General features: G+C 31.6%; 1 protein-coding gene across 1 annotated transcript; it reads right to left on the bottom strand.

Moving 5' to 3' along the window:
• Positions 1-1,583: 1,583 nt before the first annotated feature.
• On the bottom strand, positions 1,584-6,627 carry LOC133289042 (probable GTP diphosphokinase RSH2, chloroplastic). Its single transcript, XM_061486904.1, has 6 exons — positions 5,342-6,627; positions 5,055-5,240; positions 3,585-4,045; positions 3,010-3,168; positions 2,576-2,927; positions 1,584-2,168 (listed from the first exon to the last, which is right to left on the bottom strand). The coding sequence occupies exons 1-6, from the start codon at positions 6,065-6,067 to the stop codon at positions 1,860-1,862; spliced, it is 2,193 nt and encodes a 730-aa protein (XP_061342888.1). The 5' UTR covers positions 6,068-6,627; the 3' UTR covers positions 1,584-1,859.
• Between the last annotated feature and the right edge of the window lie 16,326 nt (positions 6,628-22,953).

Below are 22,953 nucleotides of genomic sequence, written 5' to 3'. Positions count from 1 at the left end.
TTCTTAGCCAATGTGGTAATGGGATTTTGGCTGAGGAGCATCCGGTATCCTTTAGAAGCAATTTAATAATCAACTATAATAATCATTTGTCATTTCATTCATTCAAATTACATGTATTAACTCGTGGAGTAGGTTAAACTAATAGTTTAATTTATTATCAAATAGGTTAAATGGCTTAATTAACAAGGAGAAAATATCAATTTAGGACACATTAATAAGTCCCGACTACCATCTTGCAATTCTAATCAAAAGGTCTGCCGAACCTATAGAAGAAACATAGGATGAAGAAGCTGGGAGTCCCAATTCCCTCTCACGAAGAAAAGATAGAGATGCAACACTATCCCCTCAAAAGAGTGTTTTATTTATCTTCAAAAATAAAAATAAAAAGTGTGTTTTATTTTAAGTCCCCATTTGCCACTAGTGCTTACTTTAGTCTACCTCCAATGTGATTTGTGTACTAGTGATAAAAATATATGAACTTGTTTCTTGTTTAGCTTATTCTATGTAAAGTCCACTTGGGTCTGAGATTGCAATGAAATAGTTCTGACTCGGCTCATTTTGTAGTGTAACGTTAGAAATGGTCAGAATATGTGTTATGTTTTAAAATCCTTTCGAACACGATCTACACCTCAGCTATATCTATAGTAGGTTAGGAGCCTTGCAAATTTTGAAATTTTCCTCAATTTTTAGTTACTTCTATCGAGATGAAATTTTTTTAGTAGCTTAACTAAAAGGATCCTGTTCAATTTGTCTAAAGAAAACCTTGAGTTATGTATATAATTGCAATTGTAACTGGTCGAATTTGGATTGAATACGAAAGAAATATTTAAAACTAACTGAACTGTTATACATGTGTGTTTGCAACTTGTCTTTCCTTGCATTACGCAAAAACAATCATAGCTGCCGCTCTCTGCACGCTATCTACAATGTATTTTGTTTTATAACTTTTGACTTTTCCATTACAAAAGAGAAAGGACACACGAATAATTTAAAGATTTTATGTTTGATATCTTATATAAGATAACTTTACTTTCTTACACACACAACAAAAGGGAAAGACAAAGTGAAATAATAAATATGAACCTCACTTTTCTGATGTATGTATAAGAAAGTGAAATTATATTATGTAACTTAACAAACATAAAATCTATAATTTAATATATGACGATTGATGCCTTCTGTTTTCCTGTGAATAAGTTATCAAGAGAGTAGTTTGAGTATATTGTTATATAACAAGAAGTGAAAGGTTATACTTACAACTTTTTTTTTTACAACCTCTTACAACCATATCTTATCACTGTTAATTTCTGTCAATCAACGGTTATCATTTATTGTGAATTAATAATTAATTAATAAGTTTAATTTGCTAAAATAATAATCGTTGATTAACGAAAATCAATGGTGATAAAATATGATTGTAAGAGATTGTAAGAAAAAAAAATTGTAATTATAACCTTGCTCTAACAAGAAATCTAACGGACTTTATTGCTTTTTGGTAACATGTACCTGGGAATTACATACCTTTATACTAACATAGAACACAGTGTAAGAGACGCCTAATGTTTGATAAATTCGTCCCTCATGGGGCATCTCGCAATATAAAGATAAAACTATTTGATAAAGGCAAGACTCAAAAAAATAAATCCTGAATTCTTGAAGCAAAGTGGGGTGCAATTAAGTTACCAGGATAATTGAACCAACTACATAAATCAATCATTCAGCACATAATTGAATCAAGTTAGCAAGTTGATAGTAGTAACATATAGTTGTAGTTCTGTACAAATATATCTATATACATAAATAACTGTCACTAAATAATATGTTGGAAATTGGAATAGATGTGAAAGCCAAAGCAAGGGTCAACTTCTTGAGCCAACCATGTTGCTAGCAGCAGTTCCCTTGCTTGATACAGATAGCCCTCGATCATACATACGCTGGATTTCTTCCCTATATTCTGTTAGAGACTTGTCAGGTATGGCTGGTGTGAGCTCAACAACATCTCCCATCTTCAACTTGCAATTGGGGTCACTTACAGGCAAATGATTCAGCCTTGGCCTCAATTCTTCCTTCAGTGGGAACCTATATGTTGTCAACCTAGAGCTTGCTCGCCCAGCTCTTTCCAACAAATCCATTACTGTTGAGTTTGCACAAAATTCTTGAACAGACATCTGCACATCCATTCAGACACAAAATCACAGTCAATACATAAGTTCAAATGTGATAAGATCACTAAGTTTCTAAAGTTTGATTGCAGATAATGGCAATGCTGGTTTTAGTTTTCCACAATTTTAACACAATCAACATTAGACCATTGAATGTCACAGTCAATAAAAACATCAACCCCAAAGTCATTTAACACAATCACAGGTTTTTTATGTTTAATCAGTCTATAAGAACCACAAAGCATCTGGGAAACAGCCACTGTATCCGGTTAGTTCAAGAAATTGAATTAAGACTTGTCAAATAACTCTGTTGAAATTTAATTCTTACTCGTGTTTTAAGACTCAAACCATGGGTTGAAGGCACAGAAAACATGAAATTAAAATAATAAATGAATAATTTTTTCAGCACAAACCTTATCATTCTCGATCATGATAACGAACACAGGCCCATCCTGAACACAATCAGGCTTACAAGAATATGGGCAATCATCCGAATGGGAAGGGAATTTGCATGGTGGCTTGATTGAATCAGCATATCCTACAGATGAACAATCTTTACTCATTGCCTCACACTGCCAGGTGACAACCCATCGAGCCCACTCAACCATCTGAAGCACAAATGAAGAATGCTGACAGTCATCTTCCTTATATCTCCAATGAGCAGCAAATCCAAATTCTGCTTGTAAATGCATATCTTTTGTCCGAATTTGCACTTCAAGGGGAACCTTGCCTTCACCCATCACCACAGTATGCAGAGATTGATACCTATGAATTACAAAATCAAAATCAGATGATATAGAGATTTCCATTTGCAAGTGTACACCACCATTAGTGAGCTACAACATACCCATTGAACTTGGGGCAACGTATGTAATCTTTAAGCTTTCCTTGTACCACAGACCATAACTGATGAACAACTTTCAAAGCTTTATAACAGTCTTCCTCCTTGTCAACAATCAAGCGCAGCCCATAAATGTCATGGATATCATCTATGGTTAGCTTCTTCCTACAAATATATCGACAAATGAATGAAAAATTGAGAATTGATAGCGTAGAAACAAAACAGTTCAGCACGAGGTAAAAATGATGCTCTACTTTTATCATTAGTTCTAAACCAATTTGCTTCATTAGCAGTTTCATAAAAGTACCACCATAAATATAGTCATGAACTTGTCTCATACTCTCTTCTAAAACAACTCAAACAGCAATTCTGATGTTTACATGAGTTTACGCAGTAACAGCAACTCTCTTTACTCTGACACCCAATTTTGTGTAAATTAATACTCTTTAAACAATCTTTTCTCCCCAATTTGCTTCTTTTCATTTTCTTTCAATTTTCCAAATGGCAGATAACCAAACGTATAACATACAGAAGTTAAAGATCCAGCAGTTAATTAAAAAAGAGGGAAAGGTATAACATACTTCAACATTTTGCAATAAATGCTATACAAGCTCTTATGTCGCCCAGAAATGACATGATAAGATATGCCTTCATCTTTAAGTGCTTGCTCTAATCTCTCTACTGCAGAAGTAATCATTGCATCATCATATGACTCCACAAGCTTTGACGAAAGCTCCTCGTGCTGGTCTGGGTTGAGGTGCTTAAAACACAAATTTTCCAATTGTTCCTTCCAACTAGATATTCCTAACCGATTGGCCAGAGGTGCAAAAATCTCCAAAGTCTCCTTTGCAAACCTCTGTTGCTTGGCCACTGGCAATGCATCTAGTGTCATCATATTATGCAATCGATCTGCCAATTTAATGAGAACAGCTCTTGCATCTGCCATGGCAAGGAACATGGTATGCAGGCGGTCTGCTTCAACAGACTTGCAAGCTGTATTATTTTCTCGAGCCAACTTGCTTAAGTGACTCAGTTTAGAAACCTAAAATGCCACAAAGAATATTTAGAATCTTTAAAGACCAAACTACAAAAACATCAAAAAATCCAAGACATTAATGGGTGTTACTGTATAGAAACCTAAAAAAATCAAACCACAAGCATCATAAAAAATTAAATAAAAATTAAATTCAGCACTTAACAAAAGTACAACAGATAACAAAGTATTAAAGATATCATAGAAAGCTAAGTGAATAAATTACCGCACAAACCTATTGGACTTGTATTGTCATTGCCTCCAATTGCCTCCCTATATTACTAATTATATACATCAGGCTTGCAGAACATCAATACAGAAAAACTGTTCTTAATTCAGAGACAAGACGACGACAACTTCCAGAAACCACTCAATGAAGCAAAAGAGACATGAAGAGAAAGCTGATATAAGATATACACCCAATATCTGGTCGAAGACTTGAAATAATTAAATTAAGAACCTACAGATCCAGAAAGCTAGTTCTAACAAAATATTTTTCTTGCATTTTACATTTTTACATGGCAATCACAAGACTACCATGGTTATGCTTTAAGATAAAAAGAAAACAACTCTCCCTTCAAATTATGGCTATGCAGAGGATGATTGTTACTATGTTACCACTTACAAGTTGGGGCAGCATCAAAACCACCCCATCAACTGAATCACAACAGATCAATCATGGCCACAGACCATTATGGTGAGTTGAACCGAACTCAACATCCATCCAAACCACTTTTAACAGCAAATCTCATCCGAAACCAATTTAGGATTCAACCAAACCACACACACACCTATATTTTCTCCAAGGCCAATGTTTATTATATTTTGATAAAGTTCCAGCAGCCAAATGAAACTGAGCCATTGCCACTAAAACTAGATCTGAAGTGAAAAACTTAGTAAAAATTTCAATAGTAGGGGTTGATTCAAATGCTAATTATGAACATGCAGATTAAAAACATCAAATATCATTATCTTGAAATACATGCATTTACGTATTAACAACAGACATGTTCCTCACCCCTTCAACTAAATCAGCAACTCCAGCGCCAAATGTCCCAAAAATATAATCGTAAGTCAGATAAGCATCATCAAGAGTGTCATGCAAAAGCCCCGCAGCAACTACAGTGGAATTGGCACCGATCAAAGCCAGTAGCACAGCAGTTTCCAGACAATGCTGCAAATAAGGATCCCCACTAGCTCGCATCTACAGAAAACAAACGATTCATCAAAACCTCTGAACTCAACAAAACATCAAAACCACAAATCACATATTACAACTCCACACACACAAAAAGTTTTATTTACCTGCCCTCTGTGAGCTTTCTCGGCTTCACAAAAAGCCTTGATAACGAACTCTTCACAGAAGATCTTGTGCCTCAACTGGGCACCAAGCAACAACTTCTTAGCATAGGGCTCAAAGTCACCATCCACAAAAGTATCCTCCAAATTGAAGGTCAACTCATCAACCAGAACAGAAGAAGAAGCACCCACATCTAAGTCACCACCACGATGAACCTTGAAACTTGGAGAATCATAATCCAAACAAGAACCCAAAGCATTCCTCACAAATCCATCAAAAAAGCCATTAGTCCCACCCCTTTCACATCCAATCCTCACAGGGGTGGAACTTCTAACAGAACGAACGGTGCTGCAGCTGCTACACGAAACTGGGCCATGAAAAACCGAAACTGGGCTTTGATCTCTCTTCCAAGAAGACCCACCAAACTTGCTCGGCGAGTACGAGAAGGAGCTACTTAGTTCCTTCAATTCATCTTCCTCTACGCTGCCGGAAAAGCTCGACGACAACGGAACGTGCTTCACCGCCACCGTCGCCGGCGAGGAGAACAGGCACGAAAGTCCACCCATTACCGGCTTCTGAGACGTAGACGCCGCCGTTGTCGATGCCGGCGACGAAGATCGAGACCCCAATTCGAAGTCGTAGGTAGCGTGCGCATTGATCTGGCAAGGGTGCGGCGTGGAACACACACTACTCGGTGGACTCGCGTATAAAGCTATAGTAGAAACCGCCATGAAACAAAGCTTCTGCCTTTTGCTTTTGCTTCTGCTTCTTCTTCACTTCGCCTTTTGGGAATTAGGGTTTCCGATCCCAACCACAAATATACTGTAAAGTTACAATTTTTTAACCTTCTTTGGAAATCAGAGAAAAAATAAGAATAACCCAACAATTAGAATTTTGTTATTTTCTTTTTTTTCAGAAACCCAGAAGAAATTGATGCAAGCCCCAATGATTTTCAGCGACCCAGTTACTGTTATGGTGGCTCACAATTTCAGAAAAGAAAGAAGAGAAAGTGATTTTCCTCAAACTGAGGAAAAGTATTTCTCTATGCCTGTACAGAGAATTAAAAAAAAAAAAAGGGAAATGGAAATTGATTGAAGAATTCAAAGATTCAGTTTTTTCTTTCTTTCTATTGAAATGGGTGTAATATATATATACAAATTTTTATATGAGAGGTGAATAGAGAAGTATTTACAAATGGGGACCCTGGGATCTCAAAGAAAGAGAGTCAAATACGCTTGAAAATGGAGGAAGAGTAGAGAGAGAGAGAGCTTCGTTCGTCTTAGATTTTCAGCAGAATAAATGTTGTGTTGTATCTGTGAAAAGCTTGGTGGAATGACTCAGCGGCTAGGAATAGATGAGTTTTTGAAATGACAGCGTTGCCCTTGGAACATTATGGGAATAATTTACCAAGGCCAGTTAAGAAATGATGTTTTGGAACCGAAATTTAAGGAGTAAATACTTTTTTTTTTATTACTCTACAAATTTTATTATATCTGTTTTAATTTCTAGCAAATAAAAAAGTTATTTGTATTTTTTAAGAAATTTAAAATAGATTTATTAGTTGAAATCATGGTTTCTCACAAAGTCAAAAAAGATCCACATTAATTTTTCAAAAAAATTAAAATAGATCCACTTTAAATTTTTTAAAAATTACAGATAACTTTTTTATTTAAGAAAAGATTGTAAAATTTGCTAGATCCAAAAGGATATTTATTCGAAATTTAGATATGTTTGTTTTATGTTTAATGTTGTCAGGGATTTGGTCTTGTTTCGTTAACGTAAAGCTCAAGAGCTGCTGCTGAGATATTTATTTCTTTGCCCAATTTGGCCTTGTTGCGGCCCCCAATGAATCTGGACGCAATCTATGAGGGAAACAAAAAGCTTGAAAAATTGAAAACAGAAAGAGGTTTTTTCCTCTCTTTTTTTTTTTTTAATGAAACTATTTACTTTTAGAAAGAGATTAATCAATTCGGATGTGGTTAGTTCTAGAAGTGCTCGTTTCCTTTGAGAGAACAGTTTTGATGTTTAAATGTACTTATTGCAAAGAAATAGATTAATAACGGCTCGACATGGTTTTTTTTTTTTTTAATGCAGAGGATTCATATCTATGGAATAGGTAATGTCATTCAACGTAACACGGACACGCTTAATTTCTGAAAATTCGTGTGCGTTTGATATGTGGTCAATATTTGGCGACACGCAGTCAACTCTCTGACACGTTTCGACACGTTTTTTCGACACGCAGTCAATTTTTTCGGATACGCAGTCAAAACTCAGACACGCTCGAACACGTTTTTTTTTTTTTAATCTTAATTTTATTTTGTTAACTAAATATAAAAGAAATACTTTATAAATTAATTTTTTTCTGTTATGAAATTTGACATGAAAAATTAACAAAAGTACGAAAAATTATTTATATTTATGTTATGAAATTGAAATATTTGATTGGTTATATGACTTATTATGGACTCTTATATGTATTAAATATAAATTATATTATATATATGAAAAATTTATTTAATATCAAAACGTGTCTTAATGTGTCCAAATATGACATTGTTTAAAATTAACGTGTCGGCGTGTCGTGTCGTGGCCCGTGTCCGTGCATCATAGATATCATGTATTAAAAAAATCGAGGAGGAGAAATGAAATAGTTAGAAAATACTGAATATGAAAAAGGCTTTAAAAATTAAATATGTAGTGGATAATATTTCATAATTGAGCGAAAATAATTAAATATTTTTTGCAATTTAAATGAATATTCTTCTAATTGATTTCATTTTTTTTAATTCATTTGTTGATGTATATAAGTAGTTTGAAGTTTTACTCTGCTAATAAATACATTTAAACTGTGTTAATGATAAATAATTAACAAAGTTACATCTGACATGTTTGTTTACCGTAGTTATATCCCGATTCCCGAACATATATTTCAAATAGTACATATTATTTTACCAACCCTGAATTTTTATTGTATATATCTTGGTTATTACTTTATTTTTTCAAATAAAAAACTTACGTTGACTACAGCTAATTTAATCACAACTTAATTAAAAACTAATTTAACCACACCTTAATTACGATATATATATGGAGAAGGTTAATCTTATGTTACCGAAGACAAGCTTCCATTCCTGCTGATACATCGGTTTGAGTGGTATTTTTTTTTTCTTAAATAAATAGCTGGGGCCCATACTTTGGTGTGTCTATGACTGAAGATAAAATGTCTTCTATTGAATGAGACTATTTAATCCCTATATATATATATGTTAATATTTTTCCTTTTAAAAAATTAAATTGTAATTTTAATTAAAATTATTATATTTTATGGTGACAAAAATAATTATATAATAAAAATTGTGATGGAAGAAAGTGAAAAAAAAAAAGTTTAATTTAAATATAAAATAAATAATAATAGTAAATTTAATTAAATTAATTATCTTTTAAAAGAATAACTATTTTTTATACATATATATTGAGATACATCTATATTCAAACTTGTGCTATAAATGGTTTCCAAGAATGTAATATTATGTTGGCAAATAATAAATGGCAAGAAGGTTGAGTCCAATCAATGGCCAGGTGCAAGTGGGGACAATTAATGATGAACTGAATGCATTACGCAATTTGATTCATACCTTCAATTAACTACCACTTTCTTTATCTTCTTAGCACCGAAGTTCCTAACATATATAATATTATATGTTCGTACTTATCCTCTTTATAATTTTTAATCTCTAAGTAAATCTCGTGGTGATAATTTATAAAATAACGTTGCGTTTTTTTCTTATCTCTTTGGGGAAATTTTTTTTTATTATAAACATAAGATGCGATGGTCCCATTATATATTAAAAAGAAAAAATAAAAAAAAAAAAATTTATTATACACAATTTAATGTCTTACTGATAAGAGAAAGATTCTCTTATAATATAAAAAAAAAATCCTTGTATATTAATAAGATAATACTCTTTTTATATTGTATAAAAATATATTATCTCCTACTCAGATAATAAATAAGAAATAAAAAAATTCTTTGATTAAAGGAAATAATATTTTTTTTATATTAACATTAGAAAATGAGTTTTTTTTCCACCTATATTTACTCGAACATGTAGAGGAGGGGCATTAGTGGGAAATTAGGAACGGCCGGTTGGTCTTCCTGATCTTCATGGGTGTTGTTTACAGAACAAAGGGAGAGGGTGGTTTGCACTTTGAATAGTTTGAAAATGAGGACCACTACTCTTACTTTGTTCTTATTAACAAAAACTCAAACCAACCTTTGGTGTTTTTTTGTGTGAGATTCAGTTTCGTGGTCGACGAGTTTGGTGGACACGTGGTCTTCATTGACGGCTATTACTGACTGCATTGGGTGAATGAAGAATCATCTTCAGTGTTGTTTGTGGACACAGTCACACTCGAGCCTGTTACACTCTTTCCACGTGCATTGCCGAGTCGGTTGCCGGTTGGTCTCAGTACGCCACAAGTTAGCTCCCAACTCTAAGGGCTCCATGCATGACACGGTGATTATCATTCTGACTTCTCAACATTCTAAGTTCGTAATTTCTCATTTGAAGGTTGGAGTCAAACCCCACACTATAAGAAAAAACGAAATGGATCCTGTGAAAAAGGAATAACTATAGAAAGATAAATTAACGGTTATGATTTTGTAATTATCTATTTTAATATATTTTTTTTCTTCTTTTATTATCATTGATCCACTTTTGTATGACTATGATTCTTCACATGACATGGTCATGTGAATTTTCACATGAGAGGATCTAGGTCCAAGAAAAAATCTTATTAATATCAAATTTGATCAAAAATATACAAATTTAGTTATTTGTGTCGAAAATTATCATTTGTGATGAAATTTTTCGTCACAAATAATTTTTTTCTTGTAATGTTGGTATCTCAATTCATCAATGTTACTCTCTCTCTCTTCTTTTTTTTTCCTTCAAAAAATATATATATATCACTTTTTTTCTTAGTCACAAAATAAATTGCATGTTTTATAAACAAATAAAATGTGAACAAGTAGTTGTTGAAGGAATAGCCTTGATATTTAGAGAGAAAAAACTTAGTATTAGATTCAAAATATTGTGAGAAAATATTAGGTGGCTAAAGGGGAGGTCAAAAGGAAATGATATTACTAATGGGTTAAGTGATAATTACAATTATATATACTTGACATTATTTGTTGATCTAAAATCATAAAATAATGAGTGTGTATGGATCTTTTAATTTAAATAATCCTCAGTTAATTTAATTTTAATGAAGGTGGACTATATTATTCGCATTTGAATTATCAATAATTTTTTGGTTAGAAGATAGTTATTATAAGATCATCAAATACGTAATAGAATAACTACCATGATGAGTTAGGCACAACTTCGATTGTTAACTACCATCTCTAAATACCTAATCTAACTAAATTACCGCTCAAATGCTACTTGTTGAGTGGTTAAGGGGAGTTAAAAATATGAGAGATACGTCCATAAATAGAATAAGTTACAAACTGTAATAGTAGATATATAAACTTGAATAATAGTTTTAATTACGAGTCTTTTCATTCTAGCACTAGACTACACTGATTACACTTAAATTTCTAACCAGAAATCGGGTAAGTTTTTTAAAGAAGGGACAAAAACAACTTTCAAAAAAATACAAATGAGGGACAAAAACAACTTCTTTTTCACGTTAAATTAAAATATGCTCTTTTAACTAAGCTTACAAGATAATGTCATTTTATTTAAGTTTTTTTATACGATTTTATGTAGGAAAAAATGTTTTTCCAAGTAATTTTAGTTAAAATTAAAATAAATTTTTTTATTAATATTTAAATTTTAAAAAAAAAAATCATCATAATTCTATTGTATAACTCTTTCTCTCATCATAAAACACTGTAATTTTAATTAAAATGACAGAATTCTATGTCAACAAACACTAATGCATTTTATTTAAGAGCGTATTTGGTGCATAGTATATGATAAGGTCTAATAATATAAGACCTGATCAAATTTTAATACTATTGAGCATTTGTCATGATAGTATATAAGATAATAAAATCCATTTACTAATGCACTTTATAATACTAGGTAGGACAAAAATAAATATTTTGATAAAAATACTCTTTAATAAAGAATTTATATAATTCTTCCAAATATGTAATATGATATTAATTTTTATAAAAATCTATTGATCAGTGTGTCCAAAATACATATTAATTTTTATAAAAATAAAAATCTCCAATATTTTAAGAAATAATATATTGAAATTTATTTTTTATTTTAATATGTTAATTTTTGAGAATTGTATTGGTCAGCGATATTAATACATCAACTCCTTATCAGGTCTAATCTAATTCCTTTAAGCTTGATTAAGTTATACATTATTTTGATGTATTAGGAATTTTGCTGTATAAACTTATATTATACGACAATCACATCAAATAATTAAAAATGTCAAAACATATAATATAAGGGAAATATACTTCTCCTTTCAATAGAGAATTTTTTTTTCTGCAGCAACCGATTTTCACTATGTACTCCCTAGGATACATAATGAAAATATTGAAGCTTCAAAAAATTTCTCTCTCCTAATAAATTTTATGCTAACGTAGAAAAAAAAATAATGTTTTCATTATATATTCTAGAAGTACATAATAAAAATTGATTGCTGCTTGAAAATTTATTCTCCGTTAAAAGAAAAAAATTTGAACTCGTAATATATGCACGTCAATTGGTAAAAGTTTAGCCTTGAAAAAGGAGGGGTGATGAGGTGATCAATTTGATTTCCCATTCCCCATTCCGCTAACTACGTTAACAACAGAAATTACGGTTTTGGCCAAAAGAACTATCCACCGCATCAGAAGAAAAAAAGTTAGCACACCTTTAGTTTTCTTTCCTGTTATTTCTTTCTTTCTACAAATACTAAAAAAAAAACTTACAAAACATAAATTATTTACTCCATAAATCGAATTTATTTAGGAGGTATTTGGTATGAGTATTTGATATGAAATAATGAGGAAGTGAAATGGGGAATATTTAATGATCATGTTTGATATGAGTTAGTGAAAAAAATCTCAGCAAATAATTTTTCTGGATATTTCCTTTTTTAACTACACAAAGACAAATAATTATCTCATTGATCTTTTGGTATTTTTTTTGCCTAGGGTCTTAAATTCTGAATATAATATTTTGAGTTAAATAATTATCCCATCAACAATTTATCATCAACTAAACATAGCATCAATAAAATGAACACAATTTTTTCGACAAAATTTTGGCCAACCAAATATTTTTTCGTAACTTACTTGAGATAAAAAAATTCTTACTAAATCTTCAACTATTTTTTTTTTCAAATTAAAAAAACTATCTGTTGTACCAAACGTTCCCTTGTTGCTTTATGCTTCCATCCATGGCAAAAACTCATTCTCAAATACTTAAAAATAAATTTCAGCTGTCCATCACGATTGGCATGTGCTTTCGCTTCCCATGACCAATCACAAAAACGTGCAAGCTAGTCATACACAAGAGTGTGTATCATAATATGTTACACGATGGACTTTGCAGTTTGGGTTTGCGCTCACGCTACGCATGCATTATTATTAGATTATTATGAACTTAAGATAGAGACTGTTGCGCTATTCTTTGGGTAATTGTCTCTGCTAAGAAAAACTAACTCCAATTACAGACAAATTAATGGACAGCTAGCTCAGCAGCTTATAAAACTTTGACAAAATCATGTTCCTATTTGATTTTTGAAGGCTACTGCTTCTTTAGTCCAACGGGTTACGTAGGTTCACTTTTGTCATTACTCATTACCACTACTTTCTAAGAACTTGTAGTATGCGTGATGTGCAAAACTCGCCTAACGGTGTTTTATCAAATGCTAAAAGGTTTTTCTAAAATGGGTTTGATATTAAGAGTGTATTTTATTATTAAATTTCAATGATTTAAGATTATAATATACTTTGTGCATTTTCTTAACTTCATAAAACTATATGATATTGTTTGTCAGTTAATTATTGAGTAAGTTCAAATATAAAATTTACTATTAATCGAACATATAAAGGTAACAAAATATTATCTCTAGCTAATCTTCGCGGTCTTTTTTTTTTTTTTTCTGTTTACAATGATGAATTATGATATCGTTTTAATTATCTAATTGGATCTTGAGTAAATATTTACTTTGATCATTAAAAGATATATATGACTGTTATATTTATCATCCGTTCATAAATATATCAAATTGATTTTCTTACGACATATGCAATATCAAATTAATTATTTAAATTTACTTTTCTTAAGTTGATTTTTGAAAAACGAAACCAGTGATATGAATAAATAAAGAATTAATGTGATGTCGCGTCAACCTTCGAAGTGTTAAAATGGATTTTTACTCTTAATTCTGTAATGTTATACGGAGAATTGATTCGATTACAATTTTTTTTTATAAATTTATGCAAATTACACTATGTTCTCTCGGAAGAAGATAGTGTGATTAGTATTCTTCCAGGAGAAGATAGTGTAGTTTGTAAGAGTTTGTAAACAAAAAAAGTTTGTAAACAAAAAAGTTTGTAAATATAACTGTCCCATGTTATCTGTTCATGAATTAAAATTGAGTTTAGCGTGTGTCATTTAAAAAGATATAAGTTATGTTCTTTTAGTGACTTACACATTCTTTTTCACTTTACACGTCAGCGATCTGACTAGGAAGAGAGAAAAAAAAATAACTTTTCAGCTTTACACAAAATATGACATGTCATACTTTGTGTAAATCTGAAAAGTTTCTTTTTTTTCACTTTACACGTCAGCAATGTGACTAGGGAGAGAGAAAAAAAAAGTAACTTGTCAGCTTCACACAAAGTATAACCGGTCATACTTTATGTAAATCACTTAAAAAGATACAAACTTGTGTCATTTAGAATGATATTTCTTTTTCCCGTTAAAATTTGTAAGTTGTGTTATAGCCCGTTTGTTTCTCCTTTTTAAAAAACTAACTTTTATCTCTTCCTTATTTTAGAAGTGATTTTTATAAAAGTTAAAGCTATTTATATTTTTATAAAAATATTTAGTTTTTAAAAAAAATATTTGGCTTTTGACTTCTGCTTTTTTTAGAAGTTAATATTTTTAGCTTCTAAAAAAAGTTTTTTGTGACTTTTGCTTTTTTTTTTAAAAACAGATATCCAAACGAACTAAAACTGAGAAGTACTTTTTTCAAAAAGGAGAGAGCAGCTTTTAAAAGAAAAAAAGCTCATCCAAAGACTCTTAATGCACAAACAAGTGAATACCCATGCGGCCATGCCCATCTATCTGGATTATTGAGACCCAAACTTCATAGGATATTACAAGAGGTCCAAAAACTCGAACCCATCGATGTAGAAGTACGTATATGGAATGCTTCCAGAGTTTGGGCTTGTGCCCATTTTAAATAAGATTCTGTTCGCTTTTCACACACACACACACACACAAATCGTATGTTTTTGGTCATAATTTGAAAGAAGTCCGTTAAGGCATGGTTGGGCTAACTGGGCTGATTTTGGAGGTAGAGTGTGAGATATTCAGTTGAGGCTCATCGATCATAATGGATCCGTTTCTCCTAAAATTTATCAATTTAGGTTTGGATGAAAATAATTTATCAAGAGAATTCAACGGCAGCGCCCCATGCGACACTTTTTAAAAATAAAAATAAAAATAAAGGGTTTGGTGTTTGTCATTTTAAATGACATAAGTTATGTCATTTTAGGAAAGAGATAGACACAGAAAAACAGAAATCATGGGAGAAAAAAAGTGGATGATTTTTTTTAATATAAAATTTAAATTTTTTTTGTCTGTATCTCTCTTAAAATGATATAACTTTCTGTTATTTAAAATGACAAACACTTTTCCCAAAAATAAAATAGAGAAACAGGCCAACAAATTGGGCCATGTAATTAATTGGTTGGCATATTCTTATTTAAAGAAATCATCTCATATTTTGTTTTGTTGTTGTGCTTTTTTAAACATTATATAAAATCAATTATGAGTAACAACTCAAGGATGGAGAACGGGTCTAAAAGTCATTAAGAATTAATAATCATTAAGATTTTTATTTGTTTAAAAATCAATTATAATGAATTAATAAATTTTCTCAAAATTTATATTAACTATTGATTAGTCATTATTGTTTATTGGCAATTATTAATATAGTAGTTAATAGTCATAATTATGTATTAATTGAAAATTTTAATTATTTAATATTTGAAGTGAGTGAATGAGAAAATATGAAATTTTATATAAACTTATGCAATGTGGTACTCAAATGCCTCACTAAAATGATAGGATAGAAACTAAAGTCCAACTCCAAATCAAGCCAACTTCATTCCTGAAAGTGTGATCCAAGATGACATTATCATAGCGAACAAACTCTTCCACTCTATGGTGAAAAAAAAATGGAAGGGAAGAATATATGACTATCAAAATAGATCTTCAAAAAGCGTATGATTGATTAGAATGACCGTTCATTAAAGATACTTCACTCTACTTGGCCTTCCTACCCATCTAAGAGATATGATCATGGATTGCATCCCCACTTTCGAAATGAATATTTTATGGAATGGTGAAAAAATTCAGAATTTCAAACCTACTAGAGACATGAGAGAGGGGATCTCATCTCGCTTGTAATTTGTATGGAAAGATTATCACATTTTATCCCCTCAAAATGGAGGTCCTAAATATAGACTTTCATCTTCACTCATAGAAATGCATTCATATATGTGGTGTGAATAATGAAATGCCTAATACTAGGCTTGTTGCAATCTTTATTTTTTGTGGTGCTTTGTTCTATGCTTTTTCTATGTTCATTGTCCTTAGAATCAAGTAGAGGGAAAGGGGTAAATTAATCTACTGAAGTGTAGGCTTTGACAAAAAAAAAAATGAGTTTTTGGCTACGGTGCGCCAACATTTTTATTTTCCAACTACGAGGATGCCTTCCATGTAGACATTAACAAATTGAAAGGGGTTTAGTCTCAATTGGTTATGTTTCTCAAGACAATCATGAATATCAAATTAATATGTGGTTAATCAAAAGTTTATCCCTAAGGATGGATTACCATGTTAATACAACCAATCATATTTACAAAAAGACAAGTTCATTTATTGATGATTTTATTGTACATAGAATATATAATAAAAAAGAAAAGGAAATGCTGAAAATAATTCAAGATTTTAGCTTCATGACACTACGTGACTGTTTGGATTCTCTTTTTTTTAAGCTAGAAGCTACTTATAAGCATAAGCTAGGCCAAACAGGTTTTAGCAAAAGCTCTTATAACGAAAAACTCTTTTTTTATAATGAAGAAAAAAGCTGAAAACTAAAAGCTCCTAGGATGAGCTTTTTTTTAAGCTCTTATCTGTTTTTCTTGAATTGTGTGTTTTTAAAAAAAAATGAAGAGTGATAAAGATAGAGAGAGATATTTTTTTTGAAATATGTGCTTTTAAGTGATTTTTAAGCTAAAACTTTTATGTAATTTCCAAATAGCTTTTAGCTTCTTGTTTTAAGCTCTCTTTTTTAACTTTAGCTTATAAGTAGCTTCTAGCTTAAAAATAAGAGAATCCAAACAAGCTCTAAGAGAGGGGCATAGAGGGAACATGATGTGGGAAAATGGGAAGGAAGCTTTCATGTGGCTCGATTATTGATCCGGCTGGAGTACTAGGTTATTAGGTCATTGGTTCAACCGCATGACCCAATAAGTATATGTAAATCTGTAATTTTTATTAAAAAAAATATAACTATACTTAAATATTTGTAAAAAAATGATACCAATTTCAAATACTTTAATATGCAAAATAATAAATTACACATCTTTGCCCAATAAAAGATCAATCAAACATATAATATTTGTGATACTGATGTTTTCAGTAAACGACATATCTAACTATAAATCAAATCAAAATTTCTTGCATATTGCATAACCAATATAAGATTAGTGGTGTTGTAATTACATAATATATGTAAGTTAATAAGCTAGAGATCACTTAAATATTTCGAAAGAAAACAAATAATTTGTGTATGAAAGTGAAAAAAAGGAAGACATCAATTGATAAGAACAGACTATTTTTTTTTTCCAAACGGGGTCAGGTCACAAGTTGAACCGACTGAGTCACCAATTTTTACGAAAATCAACCAGGTCACACCGGTTCTGTAACATGACTGGTTCAATATGAAAATCGAACCAGTTACATGATCAGTTCATCGATTTTCAGATCCACCCAGATTTTTATAAAATTGGTTACATGGGAGTTGAATTGTATGGTAATTCAAGTTGAGAAAAAGGAGAGTTTTAAGACTAACTCCCAAGTTAATTCTCAAATTCGTTTTAGTGGTTCTAAATTCTCATAGTAAATTGAAAATGACATCAGCATACATAAATAGAGTTAGATTTGCGGCACACTCAACCTAACCCTCTAGAATAATTGAATTTAGGCCAAACTACGTCAATTTGCTCTCATATTTAATTCATGTGGACAAAAATACGTTAAAGTTTACAATAATCATAACACTTTTTGTCCAAACAAGATTTTAGAAAAGTCATGTAACAAAATGAAATTTATATATAAAGGTAAGGATTAAGTAAATCAAACAAGAAGTAATTTGTATTTTACCGTTTTAACATCTAAAAATTACATTGAAAAAAGAGAGGATCAAATACAATGTTTTGAAGAAGAATTTCACATCAAGGAAACAGTGGAGTTACATTGAGTAGATTAGGGGTAAGGTGGTGACATGGTAAGAAATTTTAAATGGAGGCATTTCAGCCAATAATGATCGGTTTGGGTTTAGGGGAAAGAAAACATTTTCTCATGTCATAGGAGAGTTATTTTCTCTTACTAGTGTCCTTTCGATTTTCGTGCAATATTTTCTTTTGTTTTTATTTTTTTAATAGATGTGGACTCCACATAAAATATATCTACAACATGAAAAAATTTCTCCTATCACGTAAAAAAATCAAAACCCAACATAAAATTACTAGCATGCTTTTTATTTTTGGGATGCTAGAATATGTCACATGGCATATTTTGGTTGGACACCAAGTGCAAGTGCTCGTGGGAAGGGGTCGCGACATTAACCAGCCCAAATAAAATTATATTGACCATTGGCCCAAACTAGTATTTATTAAATGAAATAACACACCAATTGGGTTAAACAGCTTTTTTTTAGTACATTTTAAACAGCCTTTAAATGAGGATCAGGTTAGAAAATATTTTTAAAAAATAAAATAAAAGTCAATGTTCAAATAATTAAATAAAAAAAGGCCCCTCTTAAGCTCCAATCTGAGAGGAGTCGTCCCTGATGGTGGGATTGAAGAAAAAAATACCGCATCAAATCAAACAGAGCAATCAAGGTAAATTGCCACGTCTAATATCCATGATACAATCAATCACACTCTATTGCGATTGAATCATTGATATAATTATTATTATTTGTTTTCTCATGATATTTTCTGGGAAAATACTAGCTACAATTATTGGATTGATGTTTGGAATTTAGTGAGAATTGATAATAAAATTGAACACCTCATTCTTTTGAGATAAGTCCCAACACCGAGGTGGGTTGCTACTAGCTGCTATTGTATTATAATGTTATGCTATGGCCACCAAAAATTTTCAAAAACTATTTTTTACATGTAATGAGGAAGTGTATACACTTTATTAACCGACAATATTTGTGAATATGAAGTACCCAATTCATATTTTCTCCGGACTATTGATGTAAGAGGCATGCTGTTTTCTTGGATGAATGTAAAATATATAGGTGATGACCAAAGCAACTATAACTGAATTATTCGGTGGGTTCAGAATATGAATAGGAATTTTACGTTAGAATAACATTCATTAATTGTTTTTAAGGAAATTGGTATATTTATAACTAGCATATTGGTAAGTGAAAACTTTGCTATAAATTACACTTTTGTTTGAGATTTTCACATTTGATGAGAGTATTAAAACATGACCGTTATTTGCATAAGATATTGTAATCTCACAAATTTTTGCCTTCTTGTTATTTCACATAAGGTCTTCTTAAATTCTGGACTATCTAATATTGCATACTAGTATTAAAAACAATAACATACCATATTCTTAATGAACAATTACTGTTTTTCTTTCAAAAAAAATTAAGCGATTAATGTAGTAAGTTAAGGACCGTTTGGATGTATTTTTGAAATAAATGACTTTTATGTATTATTTTTTACTTTATATTGTACTTGGATGTAGTATTTTAAAAATATTTTTAATTAAAAAAATATTTGAATGTTAAAATTAAAAATATTTCTTATTTATAAAATTATTAAAAAAGACATGTGAAAGTAAGTCATCAAAGCAAGATTATGGTTGAAGCAATAATAATAATAATAATAATAATAATAATAATAATAATAATGGAACCAAAATTTGATGGTACGGTGGAGCGGCAATAAAGTTGATTGAGAATTTGTCTCCAAAAAAAATAAAGTTGATTGAGATTGGAGTTGAAGCGAATTTAGATTTTAAGAAAAATATTTGATTTTTTACTTTTATTTGTTTTAAAAATTAGAAATTTTAACTTAAAAAAATAGTATTTTGACTTCTTTTTATGGTTTCTGTTGTTTTTTTTTTTAATTCACATATAAATACTTGCTTAAGGTGAGAAGCATTTTTATTTTAAAAAAATAAAAGCAAATTCTAGAAGAAAAATTCATATCTAAACGTACTTTAATTCAACATCGAATTGCTACTAGGAGCAAACCCAAATTTAGGATTCCATCACTACCGAATTAGTTACGTATTCTGGATTGGTCCGTTATATATGGCCCATCAACATCCTTATCAAGTAATGTACATAATATTACGTGCAAATATCATTATTTTATAATGGCAAAATCAATGAGCTAGTATACGGTTTCGTATCCTGGTTATTTTTATTTATTTATTTTAAAAGCATTGGGATGCATTTTCTGTGTCAGCTGCAGATAGCATCTCTCTATAGCCGCTGCAATAGCAGCTCTCTGCAGCTGCTGCAGAAAAAGTGTCCCTTTTATGATGGAATTCACTTTCCCTATATCACATTAGATAATATTATCTCTTGTGATCGTAATATGACATTATTTTGAAGTTTAGAAATAAATAAATAAATAGTACTTTAATAAAATTTATGATACAAGATAAAAATAAAATGTTTAAAATATTTTTTCCCTTTAAATTCTAAAATGACATCGTTTTAAATTTGATGGAAATAATGTTATTTTGTGTGAGAGGAGAGACATTTTGCCCTTTTATAATATTCCTTCACACCCTTATATATTTTGAAATGTGGAATGGTTATTAAAGCTATCCAAGAATTTATGATGGAAAAAAAAATTGTTGTGAGGCATTCTTACAATATGTGAGAGAGAGGGAAAATCGCATTAGAATGAATGAATCAATCGAATAATTACATGTTAGTTATCTGAAAGTATATAAAGCTACGCGCTAAAACTAACAGATTAACAAACAGACAGCTATGCTAACTAACTCAGAGCTAAAGGTGTGTGGGCCAAGAGAATAATGAAATGGGCCAAGTGAATAGGTCAAGTATCTTAACACCCCCCATCAAGTTGGGAGGTGGATATTAAGGAGGCCCAACTTGCACAAAAACACGTGGAATGAGACATGATGCAAAGGTTTAGTGAAGGTATTTGCCAACTAATGAGTAGTTGAAATAGGTAGCAAATGAATTAGTCCATCTACAATCTTCTCGCGTGTAATATTGCAGTCAAGCTCAATATGCTTGTTGCGCTCATGAAAGGAAGGATTGTGTGCCAAGTGAATGACAGCTTGATTGTCGCAATAAATCATAGTTGGGCTGGAAGAAGTAACACATAGATCATGGAGCAAGTATGCAAGCCATTGTATCTCGCAAGTTAGAGTAGCTAATGCTCTATACTCTGCCTCCTCTGAAGATCTGCTAACTGTACTTTGTTTCTTGGACTTCCATGAGATCAAGCAAGAATCGAGGAAGACGCAAAACCCAATGGTTGAATGTCTAGTATCATGACAAGTTGCCCAGTCAGCATCTGTGAACCTGTGAAGAGATAAAGAATTTTCTGATAGGAAGAATAAGCCCTTTGCTAGACATCCTTTCAAGTAACGAAGAACTCTACATGTTGCTTTAAAATGAGTGTCTATGGGATTGGCAACGAACTGGCTCAGTTGCTAGACAGCAAAGGAGATATCTGGTCGGGTGTTCATCAGATATAGCAGCCTACCCACCAATCTCTAGTAGCTAGCAGGTTCAGAACATGGTTTTCTATCATTCTGTCTAAGATGAGTACTAGGTCCCATTGGAGTGGATGTTGCTTTTGCTCCAAGTAACCCATTGGCAATGAGTAATTCTAACACATATTTCTGCTGATTAAGTGCCAACCCTCGCTGAGATCGTGCCATTTCAAGGCCAAGGAAAAACATCAAAGGTTCAAGGTCCTTTATTCAGAATAGATCATCCAAATGGCATTTGACAAATTTGATCTCCTATATATCATTTCTAGTTAAAACCATGTCATATACGTACACAAGGAGAGCTGTGAAGGATTCACCTTTAGTTTTGACAAAGAGTGAGTGGTCAGCAGATGATTGAGAGGTTCCTAATGTATTGAACTCAATGGTCAATCTGGCATTCCACTGCCTGCTGGTCTTCTTGAGGTCGTACAACGACTTTGTAAGCTTACATATATGTTGTGGACTGGGAGCACGAACACCTTCAAGATCTGTCATGTAGACTTCTTAAGATAAGTCTCCATGTAAGAAGGCATTATTTATATCAAGTTGTTCAAGATGCCAATTACATGCAGATGCTAAAGCAAGCATCACCCTGATAGTAGTTAACTTCGCAACTGGGGAAAACTTTTCAAAGTAATCAACCTCTTCTATTTGATTATATCCTTTTGCCACTAGTCATGCTTTGTAGCGAAAAATGGTTCTATCTGGGTTGTATTTGATTTTATAAACCCATTTAGATCTTATTGAATGTTTTCTTTCTGGCAATTCAATAAATCTCCAAGTCTTGTTTGGGTTGAGTGCTTTGATCTCTCTATCTATGGCAGCAACCCATTCAGGATTTTGAGCTGCTTGTTTGTAATGAGTAGGCTCAACAAAGGAGCTAATGTTATGACAAAAGGAAGAAAAATTGGTAGAACACTTATTATAAGAGATCACAGAAGAGATGAGATAGGAGCAGGAAGTGGAAATGTTGCACTTGTAGTATGCTAGATGCTTAGGTTGGAACCTCACTCATTCAGAGTGTCGTAGTGAAGGTTGGAAGACATCAGCATCATGGGAAGCAACATTAGGAACACTGGTATTGGTATTGGAGACATCAACATCAGAGGGATGAATAGCTACATCATCAACATCAGGGGAAGCAACATTAGGAACACTAGTATTGGTATTGGAGACATCAACATAAGAGGGATGAATAGCTACATTCTCTCGAGTGTTGGAAATTTTGAATGACGTGGTTCTTGTTGAGGAGCTGGTGCACTTTGATAAGAAAATGGCATCTCATATTGAGTATTTGAATCCTGACCAATGGGCCAAGGATTAGGTTGATCAGAGGGCTGCTC

The sequence above is a fragment of the Gastrolobium bilobum genome, unplaced genomic scaffold (genome assembly GCF_033153095.1).
Source record: "Gastrolobium bilobum isolate Gb01-03AN ecotype WA unplaced genomic scaffold, APGP_CSIRO_Gbil_v1 utg7396, whole genome shotgun sequence".
Classification (NCBI taxonomy): domain Eukaryota; kingdom Viridiplantae; phylum Streptophyta; class Magnoliopsida; order Fabales; family Fabaceae; genus Gastrolobium; species Gastrolobium bilobum.
This window is presented reverse-complemented; position numbering and strand designations above follow the sequence as displayed.

What these genes read in the sequence shown, in the direction of transcription:
- LOC133289042 (XM_061486904.1), bottom strand. Translation starts at nt 6,067, where the DNA reads ATGGCGGTTTCTACTATAGCTTTATACGCGAGTCCACCGAGTAGTGTG. An exon ending in TTGCTGATTTAGTTGAAGGG is followed by an intron (nt 4,046 to 5,054) that starts GTGAGGAACATG and finishes GTGGCATTTTAG; the next exon opens with GTTTCTAAACTGAGTCACTT. An exon ending in ATTTATTGCAAAATGTTGAA is followed by an intron (nt 3,169 to 3,584) that starts GTATGTTATACC and finishes ATATATTTGTAG; the next exon opens with GAAGAAGCTAACCATAGATG.